Source organism: Corella eumyota, chromosome 1 (assembly GCF_963082875.1).
Source record: "Corella eumyota chromosome 1, kaCorEumy4.1, whole genome shotgun sequence".
In the NCBI taxonomy this organism is placed as follows: Eukaryota; Metazoa; Chordata; class Ascidiacea; order Phlebobranchia; family Corellidae; genus Corella; species Corella eumyota.
Window position 1 is genome coordinate 3,470,215 of NC_137490.1, and position 21,693 is coordinate 3,491,907.

Here is a 21,693-nt window from a genome sequence, read left to right on the forward strand (position 1 = left end):
CACGTCTTCATGGTGTTGTAGCAAGTATTCTTGCTAGTTACCACTACACCATGCTGCCGGTGCCACTACATCACTTAAAGTCCATCTGTCCACGGCATGGCAAGTACAGGTCTAAAGGTTTAGGGTTTAAACCGCGCCAATGTCACACTAACCTATTTATTTACAGGTGTTAAATAAAAAAAAATTACAAGTAGAAATATCAAATCTTAGTTTTAAGTAATATTTGCTACTCAGACCCAGAAATTTTCTAAACCATCAGTCCGTTATATGTTTATCAAACTTAAAAATCTTAATTTAAACCACCTTTTTTATTTAGAATTTAAAATAAAAGTTACCATTATGAGGATTAAAACTGGAGCCTTGATACAAATTGTTTTAATATTTTTAATTTTATTTGTAATGTATTTTATGTGGACAAAAAACAACAACAATATGGCAAGTTTAATATTTTTAAATTTCTTTTTGATGTATATATGTTTAATGAACATGTGGTAATATAGACTTTCGTATGATATGGTGACATTTTTAGACTGATATTTTTATTTTTTCCTGGTATATCTATTAAAGTTATTACCAGAATAATAAATTTGTGTAGTAGTTAACACATTGAGGTTTATTGCATGAAGTTGTAAGTTCGATTCCAGTTGCTTCCATGCTTTTATTAAGCTAAATATTAATCAGATAAATTTCTGACAATTACTTTTAATTATATTCCAACTGCTAGTGCCATTTGAGACTGGGTTGAGCTACAAACTTTACTCTATGTTTACTTTGGTTCAGGCTGTTAAGTCGGTTTTTTAAATTTTAAATTAGGATAAATGAATACAAAAGAAATATTTTTTTTTTTTTGTTTACAGAAGTCTGAAAAAGACGACGACACTTTTAATTTCCCAGAAATAAATGAAGATCCGATTGATAAAAAAGAACATTTTGATAACAACTTTAATGAATTCCCTGTCGTAGACGGGGTTGAAGTAAATCTAAAAGACGGCAACAGATTTGCTGTCAATGAACCCCAAAAAGACTTTAAGCCCCCAGTTAGGGTTCAACCAAAAGTTGAAGACGTTTCTACTTTTCCTAAATTAAATTGGAGAAAACTAGGAAATTTTGAGGAGCAAAAACCCACTCAATATGGGCCGGGTGAATATGGGGCAAAAGTGACGGCTACGGCTGAAGAAAAGGACAAAGTTACTGCTGTGATTAAAGAGTTTGGTTTTAACATGGTGAACAGTGATAAAATATCGTTGGATCGACTGCCGAAAGATCTCCGTGACCAGGAGTAAGCAATTTTGTATATTTTTAAACTAAAAAATTTTTATTTGGTCGTTTAGAATTATATATATACATAAATTTATCAACATTTATTTAAAAATACTTATAAAGTTAACTTTTAGAAAATTACTCTTTTTTTTATTTTAAAAAAATAATTTTTTAAGTTTACAAATTTTGATTTTGTTACTAGATGTCGTCACTGGGATTACCCTGAAAATCTTCCACAAATCAGTGTGATTATTGTTTTCCACAATGAGGGATGGTCCACGCTGGTTCGAACCATCCACTCTGTGGTTAATCTCACACCACCACAGTTCTTGGCTGAAATTGTTCTTATAGATGATCACAGCACTAAAGGTATTAATCTCACTAACTTGATATATTTTACTGACAAGTATTTTCTTAAACTAAAGTTTTTATATATTTTTTTCGACCCAATCTTAAGTTACCTTTTGCAGTTTGGGATATAGTTGATCAAAAATTATTAAAGCGTTAGCCCAGCAAGAATTTATACAGCATGAGTACAGTGGGAATTGAACCTAATACCTCATGTAAAAAAGACAAGTGTGAACACTACAAGATGCTGCTGTTCTGAACACTACAAGATGCTGCTGTGAAAAAAAGTGTTTTGACTTCTAAATTATATCCTTTTTTTTTTTAATTTTAGACTTTAATTGATAAACTAATTTTAAGAGTTGTAAATATTCATTAGTAAATCGTCTTTGTATAAAAAATAAGTTATTTTAATTGAAAAACCATTCTTTAGAACACCTTGGCAACAGATTAGCAGTTTACATCGAAGAAATAGAAAAATTCAAAGGCATCGTTAAACTGTACAGAAATGAAAGAAGGGAAGGACTGATAAGAGCACGTTGTATCGGTGCCCAAAAGTCGATGGAAGCTCCCGGTTTAATCCTGGTCTATTTAGATGCTCACTGTGAGGTTGGCTATAACTGGCTTCCACCGCTTATATTGCCAATTGTGAAAAACAGGTATAAGCCAAAAACCTCGTATTTTATCTTAAATTATTGTTGTATACATTATGACATTACGTTTACTATAGTGACAGTGTATGACACATGTTGTTCTGTATCATGAATATTTATGTCATATTTAAAAGCTTGGAAAATTGAATGAGTCACATTTTGAACAGGTCACAATTTTTTAAATCACAAATATGTCCATCCCGGTCAATTTTTTTTTAAATAAAATTTTTTTTAATTTTTTTTTAAGGATGACAACCACAGTTCCTCTTATCGATGTGATTAATGGTCAGGATTATACGTTCACTTCTCAAGCTGGAGGAGATTCTCATGGTTATGCGAGAGGAGCATGGGATTGGAGTATGCTCTGGAAGAGGATACCGCTCACAAAGAAGGAGCAGGAAAGAAGAAGTCACACCACATCACCCTACAGGTTTTTAAATTATTTTTTTTTTGCTATTCAAAGCCATATAATTTATGCAAACAGGTTTTTAAGTGTAGTTTTTCAAAGCCTACTTACAGATTTTAGTTAGAAAAATTTAATATTTTTGTGGAATTTTAGGTGATGTTTTGGCAGATTTAACTTTTTTTAAATAGGGTATACCTTAATATCATAAATTATGAATTTGTATGAGCAAGATTTTTTTAAACTAAAATTTAATTTGTAATTATTTTAAAGTATTTTATCAGCTTAAAAAAAAGTGTGAGCCCATTCTTTTTTCTATTTCAATAGTAAAATAATTAAACAAGAATAGTTTTCTTGTTAAAAGAAGTTTGCTTGTTTACAGTAACAGGGACTTTGTAATTTTCAAGATATACAAGGTTTTAATTACAGTACGCAATTAGGTTTCAGTGATATTCTTTTTTTGTAAAATTTAGTAACTATATATAATTAGTGCAACAACCTATAATTATTTACATTTTTCTCAAGTAGCTTATTTTATAAAAAAAAAAACACATTTAGATATAGTTGGTTGAAATTTTGATAAAATTTTTGTCTTAAAAGCAATTTAGTAAATTAATTTTGGGCGCAATCTTGGTTATAGTGAACTATTATTTATATATATTTATGTAAAACAGTTTTCTTCAAGTACCGCGTCTTGTTAAACCAACACTTCAACAATGTGTTTATTTTATTTCCTCAAGTCTCGCATTTATATCCATATCCGGGTTAACCATATCCTTGTGTAATATCATGCTCTACGTTGCAACTAAGACATTGTATCATGCTTGATTTTATTAAAAAAATACGAGTTCGGCAAGTGAGAAAATAAATAAAAATAAAGAAAAAAATGTTTTATTTTTTTAAAGTCCTTCCCCCGATTTGGGCTTGGTTGTTTTTCTGCCGGAGTTTCGTAATGCAGTGCACGCACAGTTTCGCCTCCTGTGGATAAAACGCGCGCTTTCCTTTGCCGCTAGGAGCGGGCGTGTGCCACATCAGGCAGCGCGAGTTTCGTGACGTGGTGTCCACAGTTGACGCATGCGCAGTGGCGCGCTGTTGGTGTTTTGCGAGTTCTTTGTTTAGGGTCAACAGTAATCGGTCAGTCGCTGTAATTGACTTCGACTCTGAAGTCGAGATTTCATTTCTTGGTAGCTCCGGACTCGAATTTTTATAACATTTCCATCTTCCTAAATATTTATCTATCGTCGCGTCGACCACGTCGCTTTGACCGGGTTGTGACGTCATAGCACTTTGAAGTCGTCTGGTTAAATCATCTTTTTCGTAACTAAATTCGGGTTGTTGTCGCGGTTTAGGCGAGTAATTTCCGGGTTCCAGGACAGCGCCCGCGAACCCCGGGCACAAAATCTCACCGCTGTCGCCCAACATTTTACCCACGGTGTTTAGAACTAAAGATTTGTTGGAAAGCGGACCTTGGTCGATGGTAAATGGCAAAACCTAAACAAAAACTCGTTTGTTAATACTTTCTCCTAAATATTAGATCGTATCTGGCAGAATAACAAGTGCTTAAAATAGTTAAAAGGCCAAACAAGTACGAGAAACTTGGCCTTAATATACACCGTTAAATGTTAAGTTTTCTTTCTCATATAGCAAGCCAATACAAACATTTTTTACATTAAAAAAGCTTATGACGCTTTATAACTCATTGTTATCAGACAAAAAGTGATTATTTTTAATTCCAAACAACGTAGTCATAGTTGAAAGAAAAAACACGAAGAACACGTTTTACAGGCTTTCCAAACACGTTTTTATTGCTCACCTGTAATTGGAAGCTCCCTTGTTTCTTGTTCAAAACTAAACGTAATCCCGTGTTTGAAGTTACAAGGTCAGGGTCCGAGACAAAGCTAGGTTCGATTATTACAATTCTCTCTTTGCTTGTGCCGTTTACAGGTACCTCTTTGATATTAACTCGATCTTGGAAGTTCTATAAAGTAAGGCTGTATGTTAGGCTGGTTTATTAATTTAATGGTATTCATTTTTCGCTGTCCAAATTTGAAAAATATTTTGGACATGTTTAAATTTTGTGAATAAAGTTCAAAAAAGCGCTGAACCTAAATTTCTTAATATAGCCGTTGTTTCGTTTACGCAAATTTCAATTACAACATAACTACATAATGCGGGTATAAAATAATTGTTTTTTATCCTAACTGACCTTATAAGACGAAAACAACCGAAAATTAATTAGCATTCGTGCCGTAAATTGAACTCAATTCTCATTTAAAATGAATCTTTGACGTATATATATTAATTGCAATAAGCTGACGCATAAGCAATTAGGACGATATATAAAGTTGTTATTTATAAGCTATTGCATAGCAATCAATTTAAGTTAATAAAGCCAATACACTAATTGAGTCATGTTAAATAAGTGTTATGCCTTATTTGGCGTACTGTGACTGTTTAAATTACCGTGGTTTCTTCTGTTGTATGCAGAATACAATATCAGTGTGCGTAGGTTCAAAATTTACATGTACGCAATTTTACTTTTAGTTTGTTTTTTTTTGTTATATGCAAAGTTTTAAAGCTCAGTTTGTGTATTGGTTTTTGTTTCGAATTGTGGTTAATAATAGTTTCATGTTAAATGTAAAAGTATTAAGTTACAGAGTGTGGCTTTTGTGGGAATCAAACCTGAAACCTCGTTGTCAACATACCTGTAAAATTTCGCTCTCAAGTCTGTTATGACAATAAGCTCTTTTCCTTCTTCCCAGTCCATCACTTTCGTCCGATAAATCGTGGAATTTCCAGCCCCCCTTTCGTTTGCAGCCCCTCTTGCCACTTGGGGGCGACGTGGTGGGCGTTTGGGGGTTTCCCGATTTGCTCGGGCGGGAGGTGATGACGTCACGAGGTGACGTACGCTCCGTTTTGACTGTGGGTTGAAAAGATAAACAAGATAATAAATAATAGTGCATTTTTTTTCAAGATTTTAAACTTTTACCCAAAAAACCCTTAGTTTGGTCACAGTTTGACCCCTAAATTACCTTTAAAGTCCGCCGCCAAATTTTGATCGATCGAAATTTTTTCGTTACTGCTGTCGCTCGATCCCCTACTACGCGACTTCCTGGATACATTACTCTCAAAAACCGGTGTCGTTGGACTGTTTAAAGCTCTCTGTTTACACTGTGAGAATATACTGTCCAATACCACCAACCGGGCTGCTGGATCAATGCATGTGTTGCCTGCCATCGTCGGGAAAACTAGCGCGATAGGCGACTGCGACATCGGAGATTCGACGTACGTTGGCGGGCTTATCCGCGCCCGAGCTTCGGCGTAATTTTCGCGCTCTCCCGATGTTCGTCGTACAGTATTGACCTTGTATTTATTGAAATACGGGTTGTTGTTCTCTTGTCGATTTCCGACACAGCTTTTTAAGCTTAAATCGGTTGGTCGTAACAGCGAAGAATTGGTGTTTATTTTATCAACAGTTGTCATATTTGCTTAAATTCTGTTATTTGTTCTTAAGCATTTATTCGATTTAAAATAAACGTTGATACCTATAACATAAAAACTAGTTATTTTTCCAGCATTACAAAACTTATTACTAAAATGTATCTAACCTTTAATGTAGAATATATTTCTAAAACCCTGTTCTACTAAATTATACGCTGCACTACTAGGTAATAACATAGCTTACAAAAACACCTTGACTCTGGCATATACGATACTATTAAGTATTAATGCTGTCATTAAGTTCTAAGTAGTTTAGTAAACAACCTAGCTTAAACTAGCAACCCGAAGGTCAAACTTACCAAGGGTTTGTATGCTTTTAAAAATTTCGCAACTAGAAGTGATAACTCGTTGGTTTTATCACGTATTGAGATGTTTTAAATGTTCGATGCTAAGCTAGTTAAAAGGTTGTTCTTGACGCTACGCAGTCCCGTTGCTGTCTGTTCAGTCATGTGGGAAAATTTATCTTCAAACTATAATTAACTTCCGATTACAAACGAGACTGTTGGAAATTCTAATACTACTGCGCACACTGTGTTTCGCACTGGCCTAATAGGAAAAATTAATCGATTTTCGCGACGTTAATCTTCTACTCTCTCGCACTCGTATGTCGCCTATTTCCTCAACTATAAATGCCCTTGTTGTCATTTTCGCTGACCGCTATTATAAAACAAAACACTCCAATTCTATTGTAAGCCTGGTTCTCTCGCAATCATGACATGACTCCGCTTTCTACGTATTCCTGTACGCTTTCACGCAATCTTACGTCAGCGTGCCTATGAGACGCAAGGCGCTTTCGTTGGCCCATATAAGGTGTTATTTTCGCTTATTCTAACGAACTGTGTGCGCCGCGGTACAACGAAAGGCGTTACGCAAATTCCCTTATAAGGTCGGTTTCGAATTGCTTAGTGAGTTGCACGGCCTGTTATAAACACTCATCTGCTCACGCCTTTTAAATACTAACTCAAACTGGCGAGACCTGTAAGTGCATTGCACACACATATAATAGACAACTCAAATATAGGCTGGTGCGTATACAAATTTAACATAGACATTTAAATGTGGAATTCTTTTAATGGCAAATTAATTACATTGTCCTATCTAGAATGACTTTATGTAATTGCCTAAATTAACAATTGAATTCTGCTAATAACGTTCAATAATACTTAGAAATCTAATATCCTAATATACAATAACATGAAGGCACTTTATAATTTTATAATCTCTATACGCGTGTCATAATAATATGTCTTATGACATCATATTAGCCTAAAGCGTTGGCCGCTTTGTTCTGACGGCTTGGTGTTCGACTTTGTGACGTCATAGTCAAAGGTATTCTAGAAATGCCCAAGGTACTTTAACATTCCCGATGAGTGAGTCAACAGCTGGCTTGAAACAACAAAAGCCTCTCCTATTGTTCGAAATATCGGATATTATTATTGTCCCGAATTTAAAGCATTTTTATCGCTCTCCAAATACGACTTCGTTGTTATTTTTTTTATTACGATTTCTAGTTTTATTGTGCTCGGGCTTTGCCTAGAATAACGACGCTACGATTTTATGATTTCACGAAATTAAATTTTTGTTTTGTTTTTTTATTACCCTGAAATTGGATTTAGAATGTTGTTTACGACATTTTAAAGATGCCTTTAAAAAATCAATTTTTATTTGCAAACTGATTAAAATTTAGGTCTAAATTTAAAAATATCTTTGTCCAATCTATCTATATAACTATTATGCATATTCTAACCTTATATAGGCCTAATATAAGTGCGCACATAATTCAAATACCACCGCTATATTGGTGATAGCGCAGTTGTTTATCAACTTTAAAGCAGTTGTTAGTTCATATACGGTATTGCTTTCTATCCTCTAGAGATAATGGATTTGAAAATGATTTCAGTTATACGCTGACTGGGTTCACTTATTTAATTAAAGCACTGCTCATTCTATTTTAAAATAATAACAACAACAAAATTTTCTATTTTTTATTTATTGAAAATTTAATATATATAATATATACTATTTAACTATGTGTAAAAAGGTATTTTGGCATTTTTAAACCATGAAATACGGGTTTCTATTTTTTATTGCGTAATAATATTGTTTATTATAATATTTGTCATATTTTTTTTAAAATCGTACTTCGGACTTGATTTTACTATACACCGAAAACAACTTATTTGGTATTAAACTTACTTAAAGAATTTCAATAATTTTGCTTATTTAGGGGTGGGAAAAAAATCCGTTTTTGGGATTACGAAATACCTGAGATAATAAAAGAGAGAATCACGTTTTAAAAATGTTTTAAAACAAATATGTGAATCATTTTAATACAGTTTTAAAACTTATGTGTATTAGCATATGACGTTTAAAATTAAACAACTAATACCCAAGTGTTTGTTTAATTAGTAAAATTTAAAAAAAAATTAATTAAAAAAACAACAACATACTATTCCTTAAAAAGGTATTTTTATTGCTACATAATAAGTTTATAAGCTAATATTTACCAGTAAATTAATCGTTTTTTCAAAAAATCTTTTTTAGATCTCCAGCGATGGCGGGTGGTCTATTCGCGATCGAAAGAGAATATTTCTTTGAAATTGGTTTATATGATCCTGGATTGGAAATTTGGGGAGGCGAAAATTTTGAGCTTTCGTTTAAGGTAAGTTTTGTAATTTTTCCGCCTTACTTTCTAAAATTTTCAAGATTTAAAATTTTTTTTTTTTTAATTTTCATATTTTGTGTAACTATTTGATATGTTAATATTACTTTAATTTTGTATCTCTTTAATTTCTGGTTAGCCTAATTACATTTAATTATTATAATCAACAGTCATACGTTAAATAAGTTGACAAACGTCGGTTATCTTTGTTAAAAATTAATTACATAAAACTTACGTCATCTAAGAGCTTTAGTAAACATTATTTCAACTTAAGTTTAAGTTTAATATTTAACTTTTTGATAATTACATAAATGATAAGACGAGAAAATATATAATTTTTTTTTTTTTCAGATTTGGATGTGCGGGGGGGAGGTTTTATTTGTTCCTTGTTCGAGGATTGGTCACGTGTACAGGCTTCCTGGATGGAGTGGGAACCCACCTCCGGATTATGTTCCATCCAACCCCAGTTTGAGGGTAAGTTATGGAAATAAATTAGTTTTAACCGGGGTCACATATCGAACCTCCAAAAAGTTATCAAAAAAATTTTTTAATTATTTTTTAATTGTTTTTTTTTAGTTATAGTTTAATTTTATTTTTTTAGATTTTAGCAGTCTTTCTAAAGCCCCTAGTGTTTTAATAAAAAATTTAAAGCTTTTTATTTTAAACCAGAATATTATTTATATGATGCAATATCAAATATTAAATTATGTTTTTTTTTAGTTATAGTTAACTGTTGTTGAACTAAAATACTATTAACGTCAACATAGTTATAATTGATTACTAATCAATGTACTTAAAACTATAACTAATTACAAAGTCCATATACTTTATGTATTACCACTTCTTAGTTGGCTTGTTAAACATTAAAATATTGTAATAATAATTTTTTTTTTGTAAAAATTTTTTTTTTTATTTTTGCTCTTTTTATTTTTTCCAGAATTATATTCGGGTTGTTGAAACATGGTGGGATGATTATAAAGATTTTTTTTATGCAAGTCGACCTGAAACTATAAACATGCCGTATGGGGATATATCTGCACAGGTGAATATTAGTATATCGAACAATCATTAAAATTCTTAAAAAAATTAAAATTCATTTATTTTAAATTTTTTTATTGTCGTTATTTTATTAGTAGCAGCGTACAAGTTAAATTACAAATTTTCAGTGTTTATATTCAACAGAAAATAATAAAAAAATAAATTTATTTAAAAATAAAATAAAATTTTTTTTGATTAAAAATTTGAACTTAAATTATTTTTAGTATTTTTCTGAGTCCAAAGTTGAAAAATTAATATTAAATATTTATTTCTGTATTTCAAAAAAAACGAGACTTGATTTATTTTTACAAGCAGAAGTTTATTTTTACTGCAATTCAAATTACCAGGGAAAAAATAAAATCTAATTTAAAAATATTATTTCTAAAAACGTCGTCACGCAAAATGAAAAAGTCACGTATTCAGTTTTAAATTTAGATTTGTGTATTGGGTTGACGTTTTATTTATTGGTTACGCGGCCCGTCATAGTGTCTAGGTCTATTTTGTCATGTTTTAATGGAAATAGATTTCTTTTTAACAAATTTCTTTTTTACAAACGTCATTTTAAAAGATTTAATTTAATTTTTTTTAACTTTTTTAAATTTAAATATAGACAATGTTTTTTAAGATTTTTTTTCTAATTTTTTAGGTATTTATTTATTAAAAAAAATAATATCTGTACCCAATAATGGTATTGGAATTAACATTTTACTGTAAAAAAATAGCACATTTTTATAATTATTTTATCTTTTATGCGTCTAATTAACGACGTGTTATTTTTCACATATAGGTTCGATATCGTGAAACTCATAATTGTAAAAGTTTTAAATGGTTCATGGAGGAAATAGCTTACGACATAGCTGAACATTATCCACTACCTCCTAAGAATAAGGAATGGGGAGAGGTAGTTTTTCACAACTGTTAAAAGTTTTTGTTTAATTTATGGTGTAAAAAAATTTAAAAAATTAATTTTTTTTTCTTTTTTAAATTTTCTCTTTATTTTAATTTTTTTTTTAACTTTTTTTTTTAATTGTCAATTTGTTTTAATTTTATTTGTTTTTATTTTTAAATTTTTCTTAAATTTTTTTTTAACTTAGTTTATTTTTTAAAATTATTTTTTATTTTTTTCCTAACTTTAATTTTTTTTAAATTTTTTTTAACTTTTCTTAACTTTTTTCAATTTTTTTGAGATTCGTGGTATAAATACACAACAGTGTATCGACAGCATGGGGCATAAGAACGGTGACGGGGCATTAGAAACAGGTTACTGCCACCGCATGGGCGGGAACCAGTTGTTTAGGTTAAGTGAGGCAAACCAATTAGCTCAATATGATCAATGTGTTACCATCAAGAGAGGAGTTATAACTGTGGTTCATTGTGACACAACAGAGTATAGAGAATGGGACCACGTATCGGTAAATATTTTTTACCGAAATTATTTAAAAATTTTTAACAATTTTTAAATAAAAAATGAACCGAGTATTTTTTTAAGGATTAAGTTTAAATTTTATACTTTTTTTTATTAGATTCTAGGCAAAATTTAATTTATTTTTTTGTTAGTTACTATAGTCACTAATTATTTAGCCAAAATAAATATAATTTTATATTTTTTGTTTTGTGTTAAAGAAATTTTAGGATTAAGTATAAAAAAATAAGTTATATTTTTATTTTTTGTATGTTTTTTCATTAGATTTTAGACAAAATTTAATTTTTTATTTTTTTGTGTTATAACAAATCACTAACTATTCACTCAAAAAGTAACCCTATTTTTATAGTATTTTTCCTCTTTTTTTTGCAAATGTTTGTGAGGTAAACACTTAAAACGTTAAACTTAACTAAAAAATATTATTAAGAAAAAAATCATTTTTAATTAATTTCATTTTTTTTCTTAGGATGATAAATCTATACGCCACACTACAACAAGTAAATGCTTAGAACGTGGTGACCTCGTCCACAACGTGTTCCTTGCCGACTGCGACCCATCCAAACTTACACAGCAATGGGAAATTAATAAAATCAAGTCCACCTAACGGGAATGACGTCACTGGTAACCAAGACTACCCAAAAATGACATCAGGGGTCTTAAAATTTGACCGAAAAGTTATTAAGTTAGTGAAAGTTATTTTTTTACTGAGGTTTAAAAATTGTAGCAAATATATTATGAGCAGTACATTTAGTTTTTGTTATGCAAATATAAGGCCAAAGTTAAAAGAAATTGACCAAATCGCACAAGGCAAGCACAATCTGTATTTAAATTGTATTATTTATATTATTGTACGTTTTTAAACCTGACAAAATTTGCTTGTTTTTTTAGCCAAAACTTGCTTAAAATTTTATAAGGCTAAAATCCTGATTATAATTTTTTTCTAATCTAACTGTATATGGTACATTTTTTTTGTTATATTATTTCAATTTAAAAAAAAAAAATTTCTCTTAAAACTCCTCTAAGGCGCTTGCAATTTTATTTTAGTGCAATCGTTAGCGCCCTCAGCCGCTTCTAAATGTAGTAATTTATATCCACCAATGTCAGTAGAGATTAGCAATGTTTTGCTATATTATAATAAGCTGTAAGTTACATCGCAGTAATCGTTATTTAAGGGTAGAATTAGTAAGTTATGACATATTGTATTTTAAAATGACGAATTTCTTAGTTATATTTTATGTTGTTTTATATTTTAAACTAGTATTTAAACACTGCAGTACTACCGTTTATTTTTTGTATGTTAAAAGACTACCGTTCGTAACAAAAGTATTTGATTTTACCCCTTCCAAAAAAAGAGTAAAAAAAAAAATTTTTTTTAGATAAATAAATTTACAAATTTTTGGTTAATTTTTTTTTACGTAACAAGTATTACTAAAAAGGGTGTCAAATCAGTAAGTAGTGATCAATAATATATTGAATGTTAATTTTTTTCCTATTATTCGGTGTGTAAAATATGTTTTTTTTGTTTTTACGTTTATAATAAATTGTTGTAGAAAAAAAAAATCATTTTTAGCGAAAAATTTTTTTAAAAAAAATTTCCAGTTCAACCGAGCGCGAAATAGTTACCAATAAATATTACCGAAATGACGTCATAGTTAATATAGTTTGACGTCATAATTTTTGTGACAATAAAAACAGCGATTACCGGTCTGTCCGACAGACGGTATCGCCAATTACCTGATATTTGTAAAGGAACTAATTACTTCCAATTTCAAAAAAAATTGGTAAAATTTTTACGTTGGTCTGTGTCTGTGACGTAACAGAGCTACCTCTTACGTAGTACATGTGTGATTTATGTGAAAGTAGGATGTAAATATATTTTGATTAATTGGTTTTGGTAATCATTTTGTAAGTTTGATATTTTAAGTTAGTTTTACGAATTTTTTATTATTTAAAATTAAAAACTTTACAAAAAAATTTCTAAAAATTTTCCATTAAAACAAAATTTTTTTTTAAATTTTTGTATTGTAAAATTCTTAAAATGTAATAGAAATTATAGAGTGATGGGGCAAAAAAACTCCAGACGATTTATTAAATTTAAATTAATTTTTCAAGCATTCCAATTTTTTAATGAGAAACGGTTTCCGTAAAATTTCTGTTTTCGCCAAAAAAGAAACAAAAAAAAGACGACATCACGAACATATTAAAAAAATTCTAAAATTAAATTTTTTAGTATTTTAATTTTAGAAATCGAATTTTGCAAATTAAAATGCAATGTAATAGGATAAAATAAATGTAAAGATTATCAATTTATTCGTAATTAACTTTTTTAATGCCTTTAAATTTTGGTTATTACTTAAATTTTGGTAACTATTACCAATTAGCTAACTATAAACAAAAAAACAAATTAAAAAATAATTAAAGGTTGAAAAAAGGGTCAACTTTTTAATTTGAATTTTGTAAGATTTTTATGTATTTTTGTCTCGCCTGTTAAGTCTGTGCATGTTTTGGCAACTGTATCAACATTACATGTTTATGTCATGTCTTCTGCAATACCAATGACGTCATATTAAAAATATTGTTTCTATAGATTTTTGTAAATTATTTTAGGTGTTCTATTTTTGTGCTAAAAATCCTATTTTTTCGTGTTAAAATTAGTAAAGTAATTAATAATCGTGGATTATACACGTGAATAATTACCTAAAATTACTGCAAATTGCAGTGCAAAATATGCGTTTAATTTGCATACTAAAGACGCATTACGATTTAGGGTGCTTTTTGTTGTTTGCCCCAGCAGCTGAAAAATTGTAATTAACACTAAATCGTTCACGAAAACAAGTAATTAAAAATCTTTCGTGCCAGTTTAAATGATGTCTAAAACTAAAATAGAAGAAACGAACACGCTAAAACAATTAATATTGCTTAAAACAATAAAAATTTTAATTTAAGTTAAAAATAGAATGTTTATTAGATTTTTGTCTGAATTTAGATATACCATTTCAGCTGCCAAAACGGAGTTATTTTTATATCCAATTAAGGCTTGGTTGTAAGTTTAAACTCTCTAAACTATTACAATTGAGTTTAAAATGTTGCTTTGTCATTTTTCTATCAAATTTCATTAATTTGAAGGATCCTTAACAAAAAATTTGAACTCGTTTAACGCTTATAATACCCCTAACTGCTTCCGAGTCAAGTTGGACCAGGTATGTGACCACGTGACCACAAACCGATGACGTCACAATTAAAAATAATTTTGACTTCCAAAATAAAAATAAAACATTTTTTGTTAACTAGTATTCAGTTATCGCGTATTTCACAAAATCGTTACATGGCCATTGGCGTTACGAGATTTTGAGCTAATGTGATTTCTCTCAAAAGATTTCGTGCGTTCAGTGTCAAGCACATTTTTTGATGAGGTAATACAGACCGCGATTGTCTTTACATTTATCCCAGTGCAAAAAAGGCGAATGTAATGTCCGTACGCACCACAAGGCATGTACTAATTTTTCCTGGCTGGATAGTTCAAGTCGGTATTTTTATGATTAAATCAAAGATATTATGATAACACTTATATTGCTTTGAAGTAAAACCAAATATTATTTTAAAACAGAGCCCACTTAAACGCTTTTAATTTCAACGTAATAACTTGTCCCAAAACATAATACTCTCCTATAAGATGGTCACTATATTTTCTCAAGGACTTCTTATAGGCAACCCAATACTTATCGCAATTTATTACAATTAGTGGTTGTTACAGTTTAATATAAAAACCACCTGTTGAATTAAGCCTACAAATTAAGGACCTAATAACAAGTGATATCCGACAAAGTGTTAAGCAAACAGTCAGGAATGTATCGCCTTTGGTTAAGCACTATTGGAAATGTGCCCATATATAGATATAGAGTTATTCTGAGTTGTCATTAACGTGGGTTTAAGTGGAGACGTCGTATAAAGGTGTATGTTTATTTGAAACACATGGGATTATAGGTTTGCACACAAGGACGTATAACCACGCCTTGTGGAAATCGACGTCTCTTTCTATTTGGGTTTTGTTAGCACGCCCTAAATATGATAAATGTTGTAAAAATAAAACAAAAATAAAACCAATTAAATAAAGGAGAATTTGCAAAACCGTTTTATAAATTAATTAAAATTAAACATTTTGCATTTTATAAACCTGTTCTACAAGTGTTGAGTATTTTGTATATAAACAAACTTATTAAAAGGGGCAATGTACGCAATGTATTATTACTGATAACATTAAACTTTAGTATAATGCGAAAATAATGAAGTCATTAAGTGCATACACTCAACATTTTAATCCTATTTTAGCTACTTAAGGTGTTTTTGAAATTTCAATTATTTTGTGTACAAGAAAAATATGGTATATAAAGTATTAAAAGATAAAGTATTATAAGGTTAAATATGGTTAAGATATCTTTTATTAAACAAAAAACAGATTTTTTAAATTATTTGAAACAAAAATTCAATATCTATAACAAAACGTAAGGATGGGATACTTTACGTTAGCGGTAATTACATACAAAAAGTACAATTTTTTGTGACACATTTATTTTTTTAATTAGTTGGGACAATTTTTAGTTTAGTTTGTATAATTTATAAAAAAATTACGATTTTTTGTGTGTAATAAACAAAAAAAGTATTTTTAACCAGGGATATTGTAAATACCAATATCAAAAGGTAAAACATTTATTGGTGTCATTACTTAAGTATTTACAAAGTAGAATACTACGTCAATTGCACGTTTTACTTTGTTTTTTAACATTTTTTTTTGTTTTTTAACTGATGATGACGCGAATTTCTTTTGTCTTAGCGAATTAAAACTCCAAAAATAACAATCATCAATTTTTTGAGAAACCGCTAATCCGGTATCTAACGCGTTTCACTTCAAGTTTCTGTGCTGAAACGTCTGCAAGTTCCACTTGTTTTTTAAAGTATTAACATTTGGTAATATTTTGAACTCCGTAATACCTTTTCCGCATAAACTTAAAGTAAAATTCGATTGTTTGTGAATGTTAATCATCGACCGACTGCGTTTTTGACATGTTTAAAAATAATTATTTTTAACTGGAAAAATTTGATTGGTAATCAAATATTGCGAATTATTAGAAAAAAATTAAGAAATTGTGTGTTTTCTCTTTAAGTTATTGTTATGGTTATTCTAACTTATTTCTAATAATTTTAAAAATAACCTGCGAAACTTAAAAGAAGAGTTACCCAATACCTTTAATCCGTTTTTTTTTTAATTTATTTTTTTAATGTAGAATAAAATGTGTCATATTTCATATAAATATCTGAATTTGCACACGGCTCGTAAATATATTCATTTTCTGTTTTTCGCAATAATAATTTTTATTTTTATTTTAATAAAAATTATATTGTAATTTAGTTAACAGACACGGGAAAGTTAATTAAAAGGTAAATTCTTTGGTAATAACAGCAAGGCATAGGTAACATGTATTCTTTACTATTATTAACATTTTACTAGCTCATAAGTTTTATTTCAAAAATTCAGTTACCTGTTCCTGTTGGGTATACGTCGAAAGTTCACTAAAAGTTTTGTAATTAATTTTCATTAACAAAAATTAAATTAATTAATTTGCTGTCTTAATGTTGTTTTTTTAATTTATGCATAAACTTTGTTTTTGTTTATTCACTAAATAATTTTTAGTAAAAAAACGAAAATGATTTATTATATTTTTTTTAAAACGTGCTTTTTTTTCTTATAATCTATGCGCCACAAAATTTTTAAATTACTCTTCTTCCACTTTTTAAAATTCGTTTATTTTTCTTGCAATATTTGGTTAAAAAACGAAAAACATTTCTCAAAATACACCTACAATATTTTTTGCATACTATTCCACTAATAGCTAAATTATTTGTTATTTTTGTTGTTTATCTAAAACAAAAAGTCACGTAAGCATTTTGGTAACACGTGTTTACCTTATAAGCTTAAATTTAATGTTTTGTTTAAGGTAATATTACAACTATTTAAAATTCAGTCACGTAAATTTAACTTAAAACGATTTACAGATCAAAAAAAAATTATTTCGACACGGCGTTCTTCGTAATATCGGTTCTCCTTTGCTTAGGGAATAACAAATCCTATTATATTTAAACGACGAATAATGATGCTATATTAAACAGGAGTCTTATGTCAATAAGAAACATCGGTAACCTAATCTTCCCCAAAATCTTTTCGTAGTTATGCTTTTGTAGCGTAGTCAGCATGATTTTCGGCAAAAATTTGTTTTTGAGATCAAATTTCGGGAACACCTTTACTAAATATCGTGCTTGTCGAATTTGTTGATCAAGCTCAATTTTGAAAACGTAAATCCCCGCTTAAAAAAATGGAAAACAACAAAAATTTGCTTGAACTCACGATTTTTCGAATGAATATGACATATTATAACAAATAGTTTTACGAACATTACTCTTTAAAAGGCTTGGAATGTTAGGAATTAAACTGATTTACTTAATGTTAAGGTTAGTTTTTGCGTAGGTGACCCTTACAAATATCGACAACTCATTAGTGTTTGAAATAAAATGAAATACAAAATACGTCAATTAGATAAGGATCGGAAAACTATAAGTTCCCAAGCGGGATTAAGAGAAAATTTGATCTTTAAAAACCACAATATTGCAAGGCAATCAAAATTTGTAGAAGTGTATAGAAATAGCTTGAAGAGCTGTGGTGACGTCTGCCTACGTTAAACAACAGTGAGAAGAAGGCTCTTTATTTGAAAAAAACGTGAGCATTGCTCGATTGAAGCAACTATAAAAGAACTGGCAACTTATTTAGTGCTACATTTAATCGTTGTTACACAGCTATAGGTAAACGCAATAATATATGCATAAAGTACTTGCAAAAATTAGAAATAGAATTATATAACAATGTTTATGCATTAGCTTAAGTGTATAAGCATAAATTTTAACATACTTAACTTTTATTTTATAGAATTTTATATTCATATTAAATTGAATTTTCGATTTTTTTGATAAAAGTTTTTAAACTACCAACAACATGAAAGTTACGATGATTCTGGTTTCTCTTATTTCCTTGTTATTTTGTGGATTGGTTCAATCCAGGGCAATTAAAGGTAAGTTTTATTAAATTTATTATTTTTAATAAGTAAATTTTTATTAATATTTTTACAGGAATTTATATTTTAAAAATTTTTTTTTTCATCTACTTTTAAAAGTAAAATTTTTGTAACGCATTTTTTTCACTTCAAAATTTCCGGAAATTATAGTAATTTTTCAATTTTTTTTGGCAAATTTAAATTTCAGTAAACACAAAAAAAATCAGATAAAAAATCAATATCAATCGTTAAAATCAAAACTTTTACAATTTTTCAACCACGTAACTCGAAATAAATTGGCATGTCTGCGTCGTTAAAAATTCTCTCAAACGGACGTTTTTTTTAAATCTCATTAAATATTCTGTTGTATATTTCGCCATAAATATCTGTAACCTGTCTGGAACGAGCACGTGTTATATCCGTATACGTTACACCCAGCGTCAAATGGTGCCTTTGAAGCTTAATTAGATATTAAGGCGAAGTGTATATACACACCTTTTAGGATGAAGGAAATCGCCTACGCGGATTTCGAATCAATTTTCGTAAACATTTTATTTTAAGACAGCTGCAATTTTGGCCTAGTTGGACTAGATTTTCAGCCAATTTTCTCCTTTATTTGTACAAACGCTTCTCTTATCAAAATCGTGTTAGTTTTGTACGTGAAATGTCTTTTAATTCTTGATAAAAAATTAGTAGTTATACTACTTCTACTAAGTAGACTTTCCAGTAACCTATAACCTTTCGTGGTACTGCATAACAACATGGCTCTATTTCATGATTCAGCGTATGGGTAACATCTTTGGAATTTTTTAATTTTTACCACCTGATCAAATTAGCTTACACCGTAAAATTAAAAGATTAATTTGTTGTTTTTTAATTCAAATCGTCAATAATGCGCTTATTGTTAAGCTGCATGTTATTGTTATTAAAGCGTTCAATTTAAATTCTCAATACCTCTGTAGCGGATACTCTTTTCCGTAGGTGATGTGTAATTATCCGCGTTTTTGTTAATGTAAATTACTCAGGAATTTTTGCATTTCGTTGCTATATAAGGTGTCCAGAAGTAAATACGTGGAAAGCAATAAAATAGAGACGTGTTTTGTTATTTTACCCAAAAAAATTAGCTGTTTTTGTGTATGCCTTTCGCAAAGACGTAAATTTAAAAAATATTATAAAAAAAGCTTACATTAAAAATCGTTAATAAATTCTTTTAGTAAAAATTAAAAATTTTATTTTTAATTAAACATTGTTTTGGTTGCAGCTATGTGTAAAGTTGAACCTGAACAAAGAATTGAATGCGGATGGTCCGGGATCTCCAAACTGAAATGTTTAAGTCAGGGTTGCTGTTTTGATCGATCAATTAAGAACGCAATCGTTTGCTTCAAAAACAACGAAAGAGCCGCACGAGGTAGCTATTTAAAGAATTTAATTTATTTTTACCTTTCTGGGTTTCAATTTTTATTTTATTTAATATAAGATGACTTAATCAAATATTTACCCAGACTTTAGTTGATTGAAAAAGTTGGAGTGTATACTTGTTTAATTGCCTTTTATGTGTGAAAATGTTAAATATTTAAGCCTTGAAACATTGTTTTTGTTTCAGTACCAACTAGCTACGACTCTCGCCAAAAATTTTTCGGGTTGTTTGCGTTCAACGACAAAACCAAAAACGAAAAATCAGTTCTGAAATCTTGTAGTGCCGAACCTCGGGATAAAATTCAATGTGGTTGGCCTTCCATTTCCAGGAAAGTTTGCGAGATAAAGGGATGTTGTTATCAGCGACCGGAAAGCGCTGGCACGCCATGGTGCTTTCAACCAGGTAAATAAATGAAATTTTCAAATTAATTAATTTTTAATATATTAATAATCTCATTAATATAATTTCAATATCTGATACTTATTTGCAATAAAATATACTTATTTGCAATAAATTTGCAATAAATAAAAAATAATTAGTCTTTAATATTTAACCATCATGAAGTTTAAATCTATGAAAAGTGATTAAGTTTGTGCTAGCCACATTACATTACAATTTCATGTTTTTTATCTTGTTTTAGATTCCCGCCTTGTCAGTCGAACCATGAGAAAGGTTCTGGAATGTACTTGGGAATGTTCCAGAATGACTTGGTACAAAATATCGCTTGCTTATTCTCAATGTTCAACTAACTCTCAATGCTGGAGAGAACGAATTGGTCAGGGTTCAGAAACTTGTTTATCGGCATGTAAAATAGAAAAAGGTAAGTTCAAAGTAGTTAAGATCTGTTTAGGCTAACTTAACTCTGTGTGAATATACGGCCAAGACTTGGTTGATACACTTATGACAGATTTAAAACGTTACTATAAATATTTTTTCTTACAATATTCTTTTTTTTTAATTTTTTTTTTTTTTGACAGATATTCATGCTTACAAAGAAGGTTTGTCAAAATGTCTTGGTCTCGACAGAGAAATTGCTGAATATGTTCATCAAGAATGTGATACTTCAATCCCGTGTTGGGTCGATAGGTTTGGTTACAGTGCACTTGCTTGCTTCAGAAAAGTTGAAAATATTGGACAAACTGTTGGTTTAGGTAAGAGAATATTTTAATTTTAATAACTTTATCTTAAAAGTTTATAAAGAGCTGTGTATAATATATATTTGTGAGCATACTGTAATCTATTATCACAAGTTATCATTTTTACTCACTGTTTCATCAAAGTTTTTAAACCTTTAGTTACTCCAGAAGAGGAAAGCGAAAACGAAATTTCTAACTTCCTTATTGAAAGAGAGCAACCGATATCCTCCGAGGAGGAATTTTTAGTAGAATTCGGACATGTTCCTCCACCTCCCGGATCCGAAAATCCTAACATCATCCGGACTGGTTTATCCGTGGAGAAATCTTCCCATCAAGGAACGGAGGTCAACATGAACACGATGGATGAAGTGGAAGAAGTCGAAGAAGAGGAAGAAGAGCCGGTGAACATGGGGGATGAAGAGATTATTTATTAAAAGATTTATTCCGATTGAAAAATTGTAAAAGATGCTGGCATCAGGTTGTTCAAGATGAATAGAGGGAAGGCTTACTTTGTTATATAGTTTTCGTGTTACATTATTATGAATTAAGACCTAAGTTCACTAACAAGATGTACAATTACTTATTTTATTATCGCTGTACAACATAAGTTTTATTTGCTCGCGCTGCTGTTCTGTTAACTGTACATTTTTTCGCATTTTATCAACAAGATTTTATTTGTTTATTTGTTCCTTTGTTTAAATGAGTACTATAATTTATTAATAAAATAATTAAACAAGCAAAAATTGGGTTAAATA

The 21,693-nt window shown here is 29.6% G+C and overlaps 3 protein-coding genes across 4 annotated transcripts; 2 read left to right on the top strand and 1 right to left on the bottom strand.

Moving 5' to 3' along the window:
• The first annotated feature begins 320 nt into the window (after positions 1 to 320).
• LOC145763778 (N-acetylgalactosaminyltransferase 7-like) lies at positions 321 to 12,834 on the top strand. 2 transcript variants are annotated; one of them, XM_082575296.1, is made up of 11 exons: positions 321 to 435; positions 858 to 1,279; positions 1,463 to 1,629; positions 2,039 to 2,264; positions 2,506 to 2,688; positions 8,707 to 8,824; positions 9,176 to 9,298; positions 9,762 to 9,866; positions 10,650 to 10,763; positions 11,050 to 11,274; positions 11,752 to 12,834. In XM_082575296.1, the coding sequence occupies exons 1-11, from the start codon at positions 340 to 342 to the stop codon at positions 11,887 to 11,889; spliced, it is 1,917 nt and encodes a 638-aa protein (XP_082431422.1). In that variant the 5' UTR covers positions 321 to 339; the 3' UTR covers positions 11,890 to 12,834. The 2 variants fall into 2 exon arrangements, with proteins under 2 accessions (XP_082431422.1, XP_082431423.1); XM_082575297.1 differs by having other exon boundaries at positions 11,050 to 11,268.
• LOC145763780 (uncharacterized) lies at positions 3,392 to 6,202 on the bottom strand. Its single transcript, XM_082575298.1, has 4 exons — positions 5,694 to 6,202; positions 5,367 to 5,581; positions 4,475 to 4,639; positions 3,392 to 4,152 (listed from the first exon to the last, which is right to left on the bottom strand). The coding sequence occupies exons 1-4, from the start codon at positions 6,142 to 6,144 to the stop codon at positions 3,553 to 3,555; spliced, it is 1,431 nt and encodes a 476-aa protein (XP_082431424.1). The 5' UTR covers positions 6,145 to 6,202; the 3' UTR covers positions 3,392 to 3,552.
• A 5,431-nt stretch (positions 12,835 to 18,265) lies between the features above and the next one.
• LOC145759487 (uncharacterized) lies at positions 18,266 to 21,675 on the top strand. The gene is made up of 6 exons (XM_082573326.1): positions 18,266 to 18,403; positions 19,647 to 19,793; positions 19,989 to 20,204; positions 20,443 to 20,622; positions 20,780 to 20,953; positions 21,098 to 21,675. Exons 1-6 carry the CDS (start codon positions 18,328 to 18,330, stop codon positions 21,370 to 21,372), a joined length of 1,068 nt encoding a protein of 355 aa, XP_082429452.1. The 5' UTR covers positions 18,266 to 18,327; the 3' UTR covers positions 21,373 to 21,675.
• The last annotated feature ends 18 nt before the right edge of the window (positions 21,676 to 21,693 follow it).

What these genes read in the sequence shown, in the direction of transcription:
- LOC145759487 (XM_082573326.1), top strand. Translation starts at nt 18,328, where the DNA reads ATGAAAGTTACGATGATTCTGGTTTCTCTTATTTCCTTGTTATTTTGT. An exon ending in CAACGAAAGAGCCGCACGAG is followed by an intron (nt 19,794 to 19,988) that starts GTAGCTATTTAA and finishes TTTTTGTTTCAG; the next exon opens with TACCAACTAGCTACGACTCT. An exon ending in GCCATGGTGCTTTCAACCAG is followed by an intron (nt 20,205 to 20,442) that starts GTAAATAAATGA and finishes ATCTTGTTTTAG; the next exon opens with ATTCCCGCCTTGTCAGTCGA.
- LOC145763780 (XM_082575298.1), bottom strand. Translation starts at nt 6,144, where the DNA reads ATGACAACTGTTGATAAAATAAACACCAATTCTTCGCTGTTACGACCA. An exon ending in TTTGGCGGCGGACTTTAAAG is followed by an intron (nt 5,582 to 5,693) that starts GTAATTTAGGGG and finishes TTCAACCCACAG; the next exon opens with TCAAAACGGAGCGTACGTCA. An exon ending in TTGAGAGCGAAATTTTACAG is followed by an intron (nt 4,640 to 5,366) that starts GTATGTTGACAA and finishes CTTACTTTATAG; the next exon opens with AACTTCCAAGATCGAGTTAA.
- LOC145763778 (XM_082575296.1), top strand. Translation starts at nt 340, where the DNA reads ATGAGGATTAAAACTGGAGCCTTGATACAAATTGTTTTAATATTTTTA. An exon ending in CAAAAAACAACAACAATATG is followed by an intron (nt 436 to 857) that starts GCAAGTTTAATA and finishes TTTTGTTTACAG; the next exon opens with AAGTCTGAAAAAGACGACGA. An exon ending in AGATGATCACAGCACTAAAG is followed by an intron (nt 1,630 to 2,038) that starts GTATTAATCTCA and finishes ACCATTCTTTAG; the next exon opens with AACACCTTGGCAACAGATTA.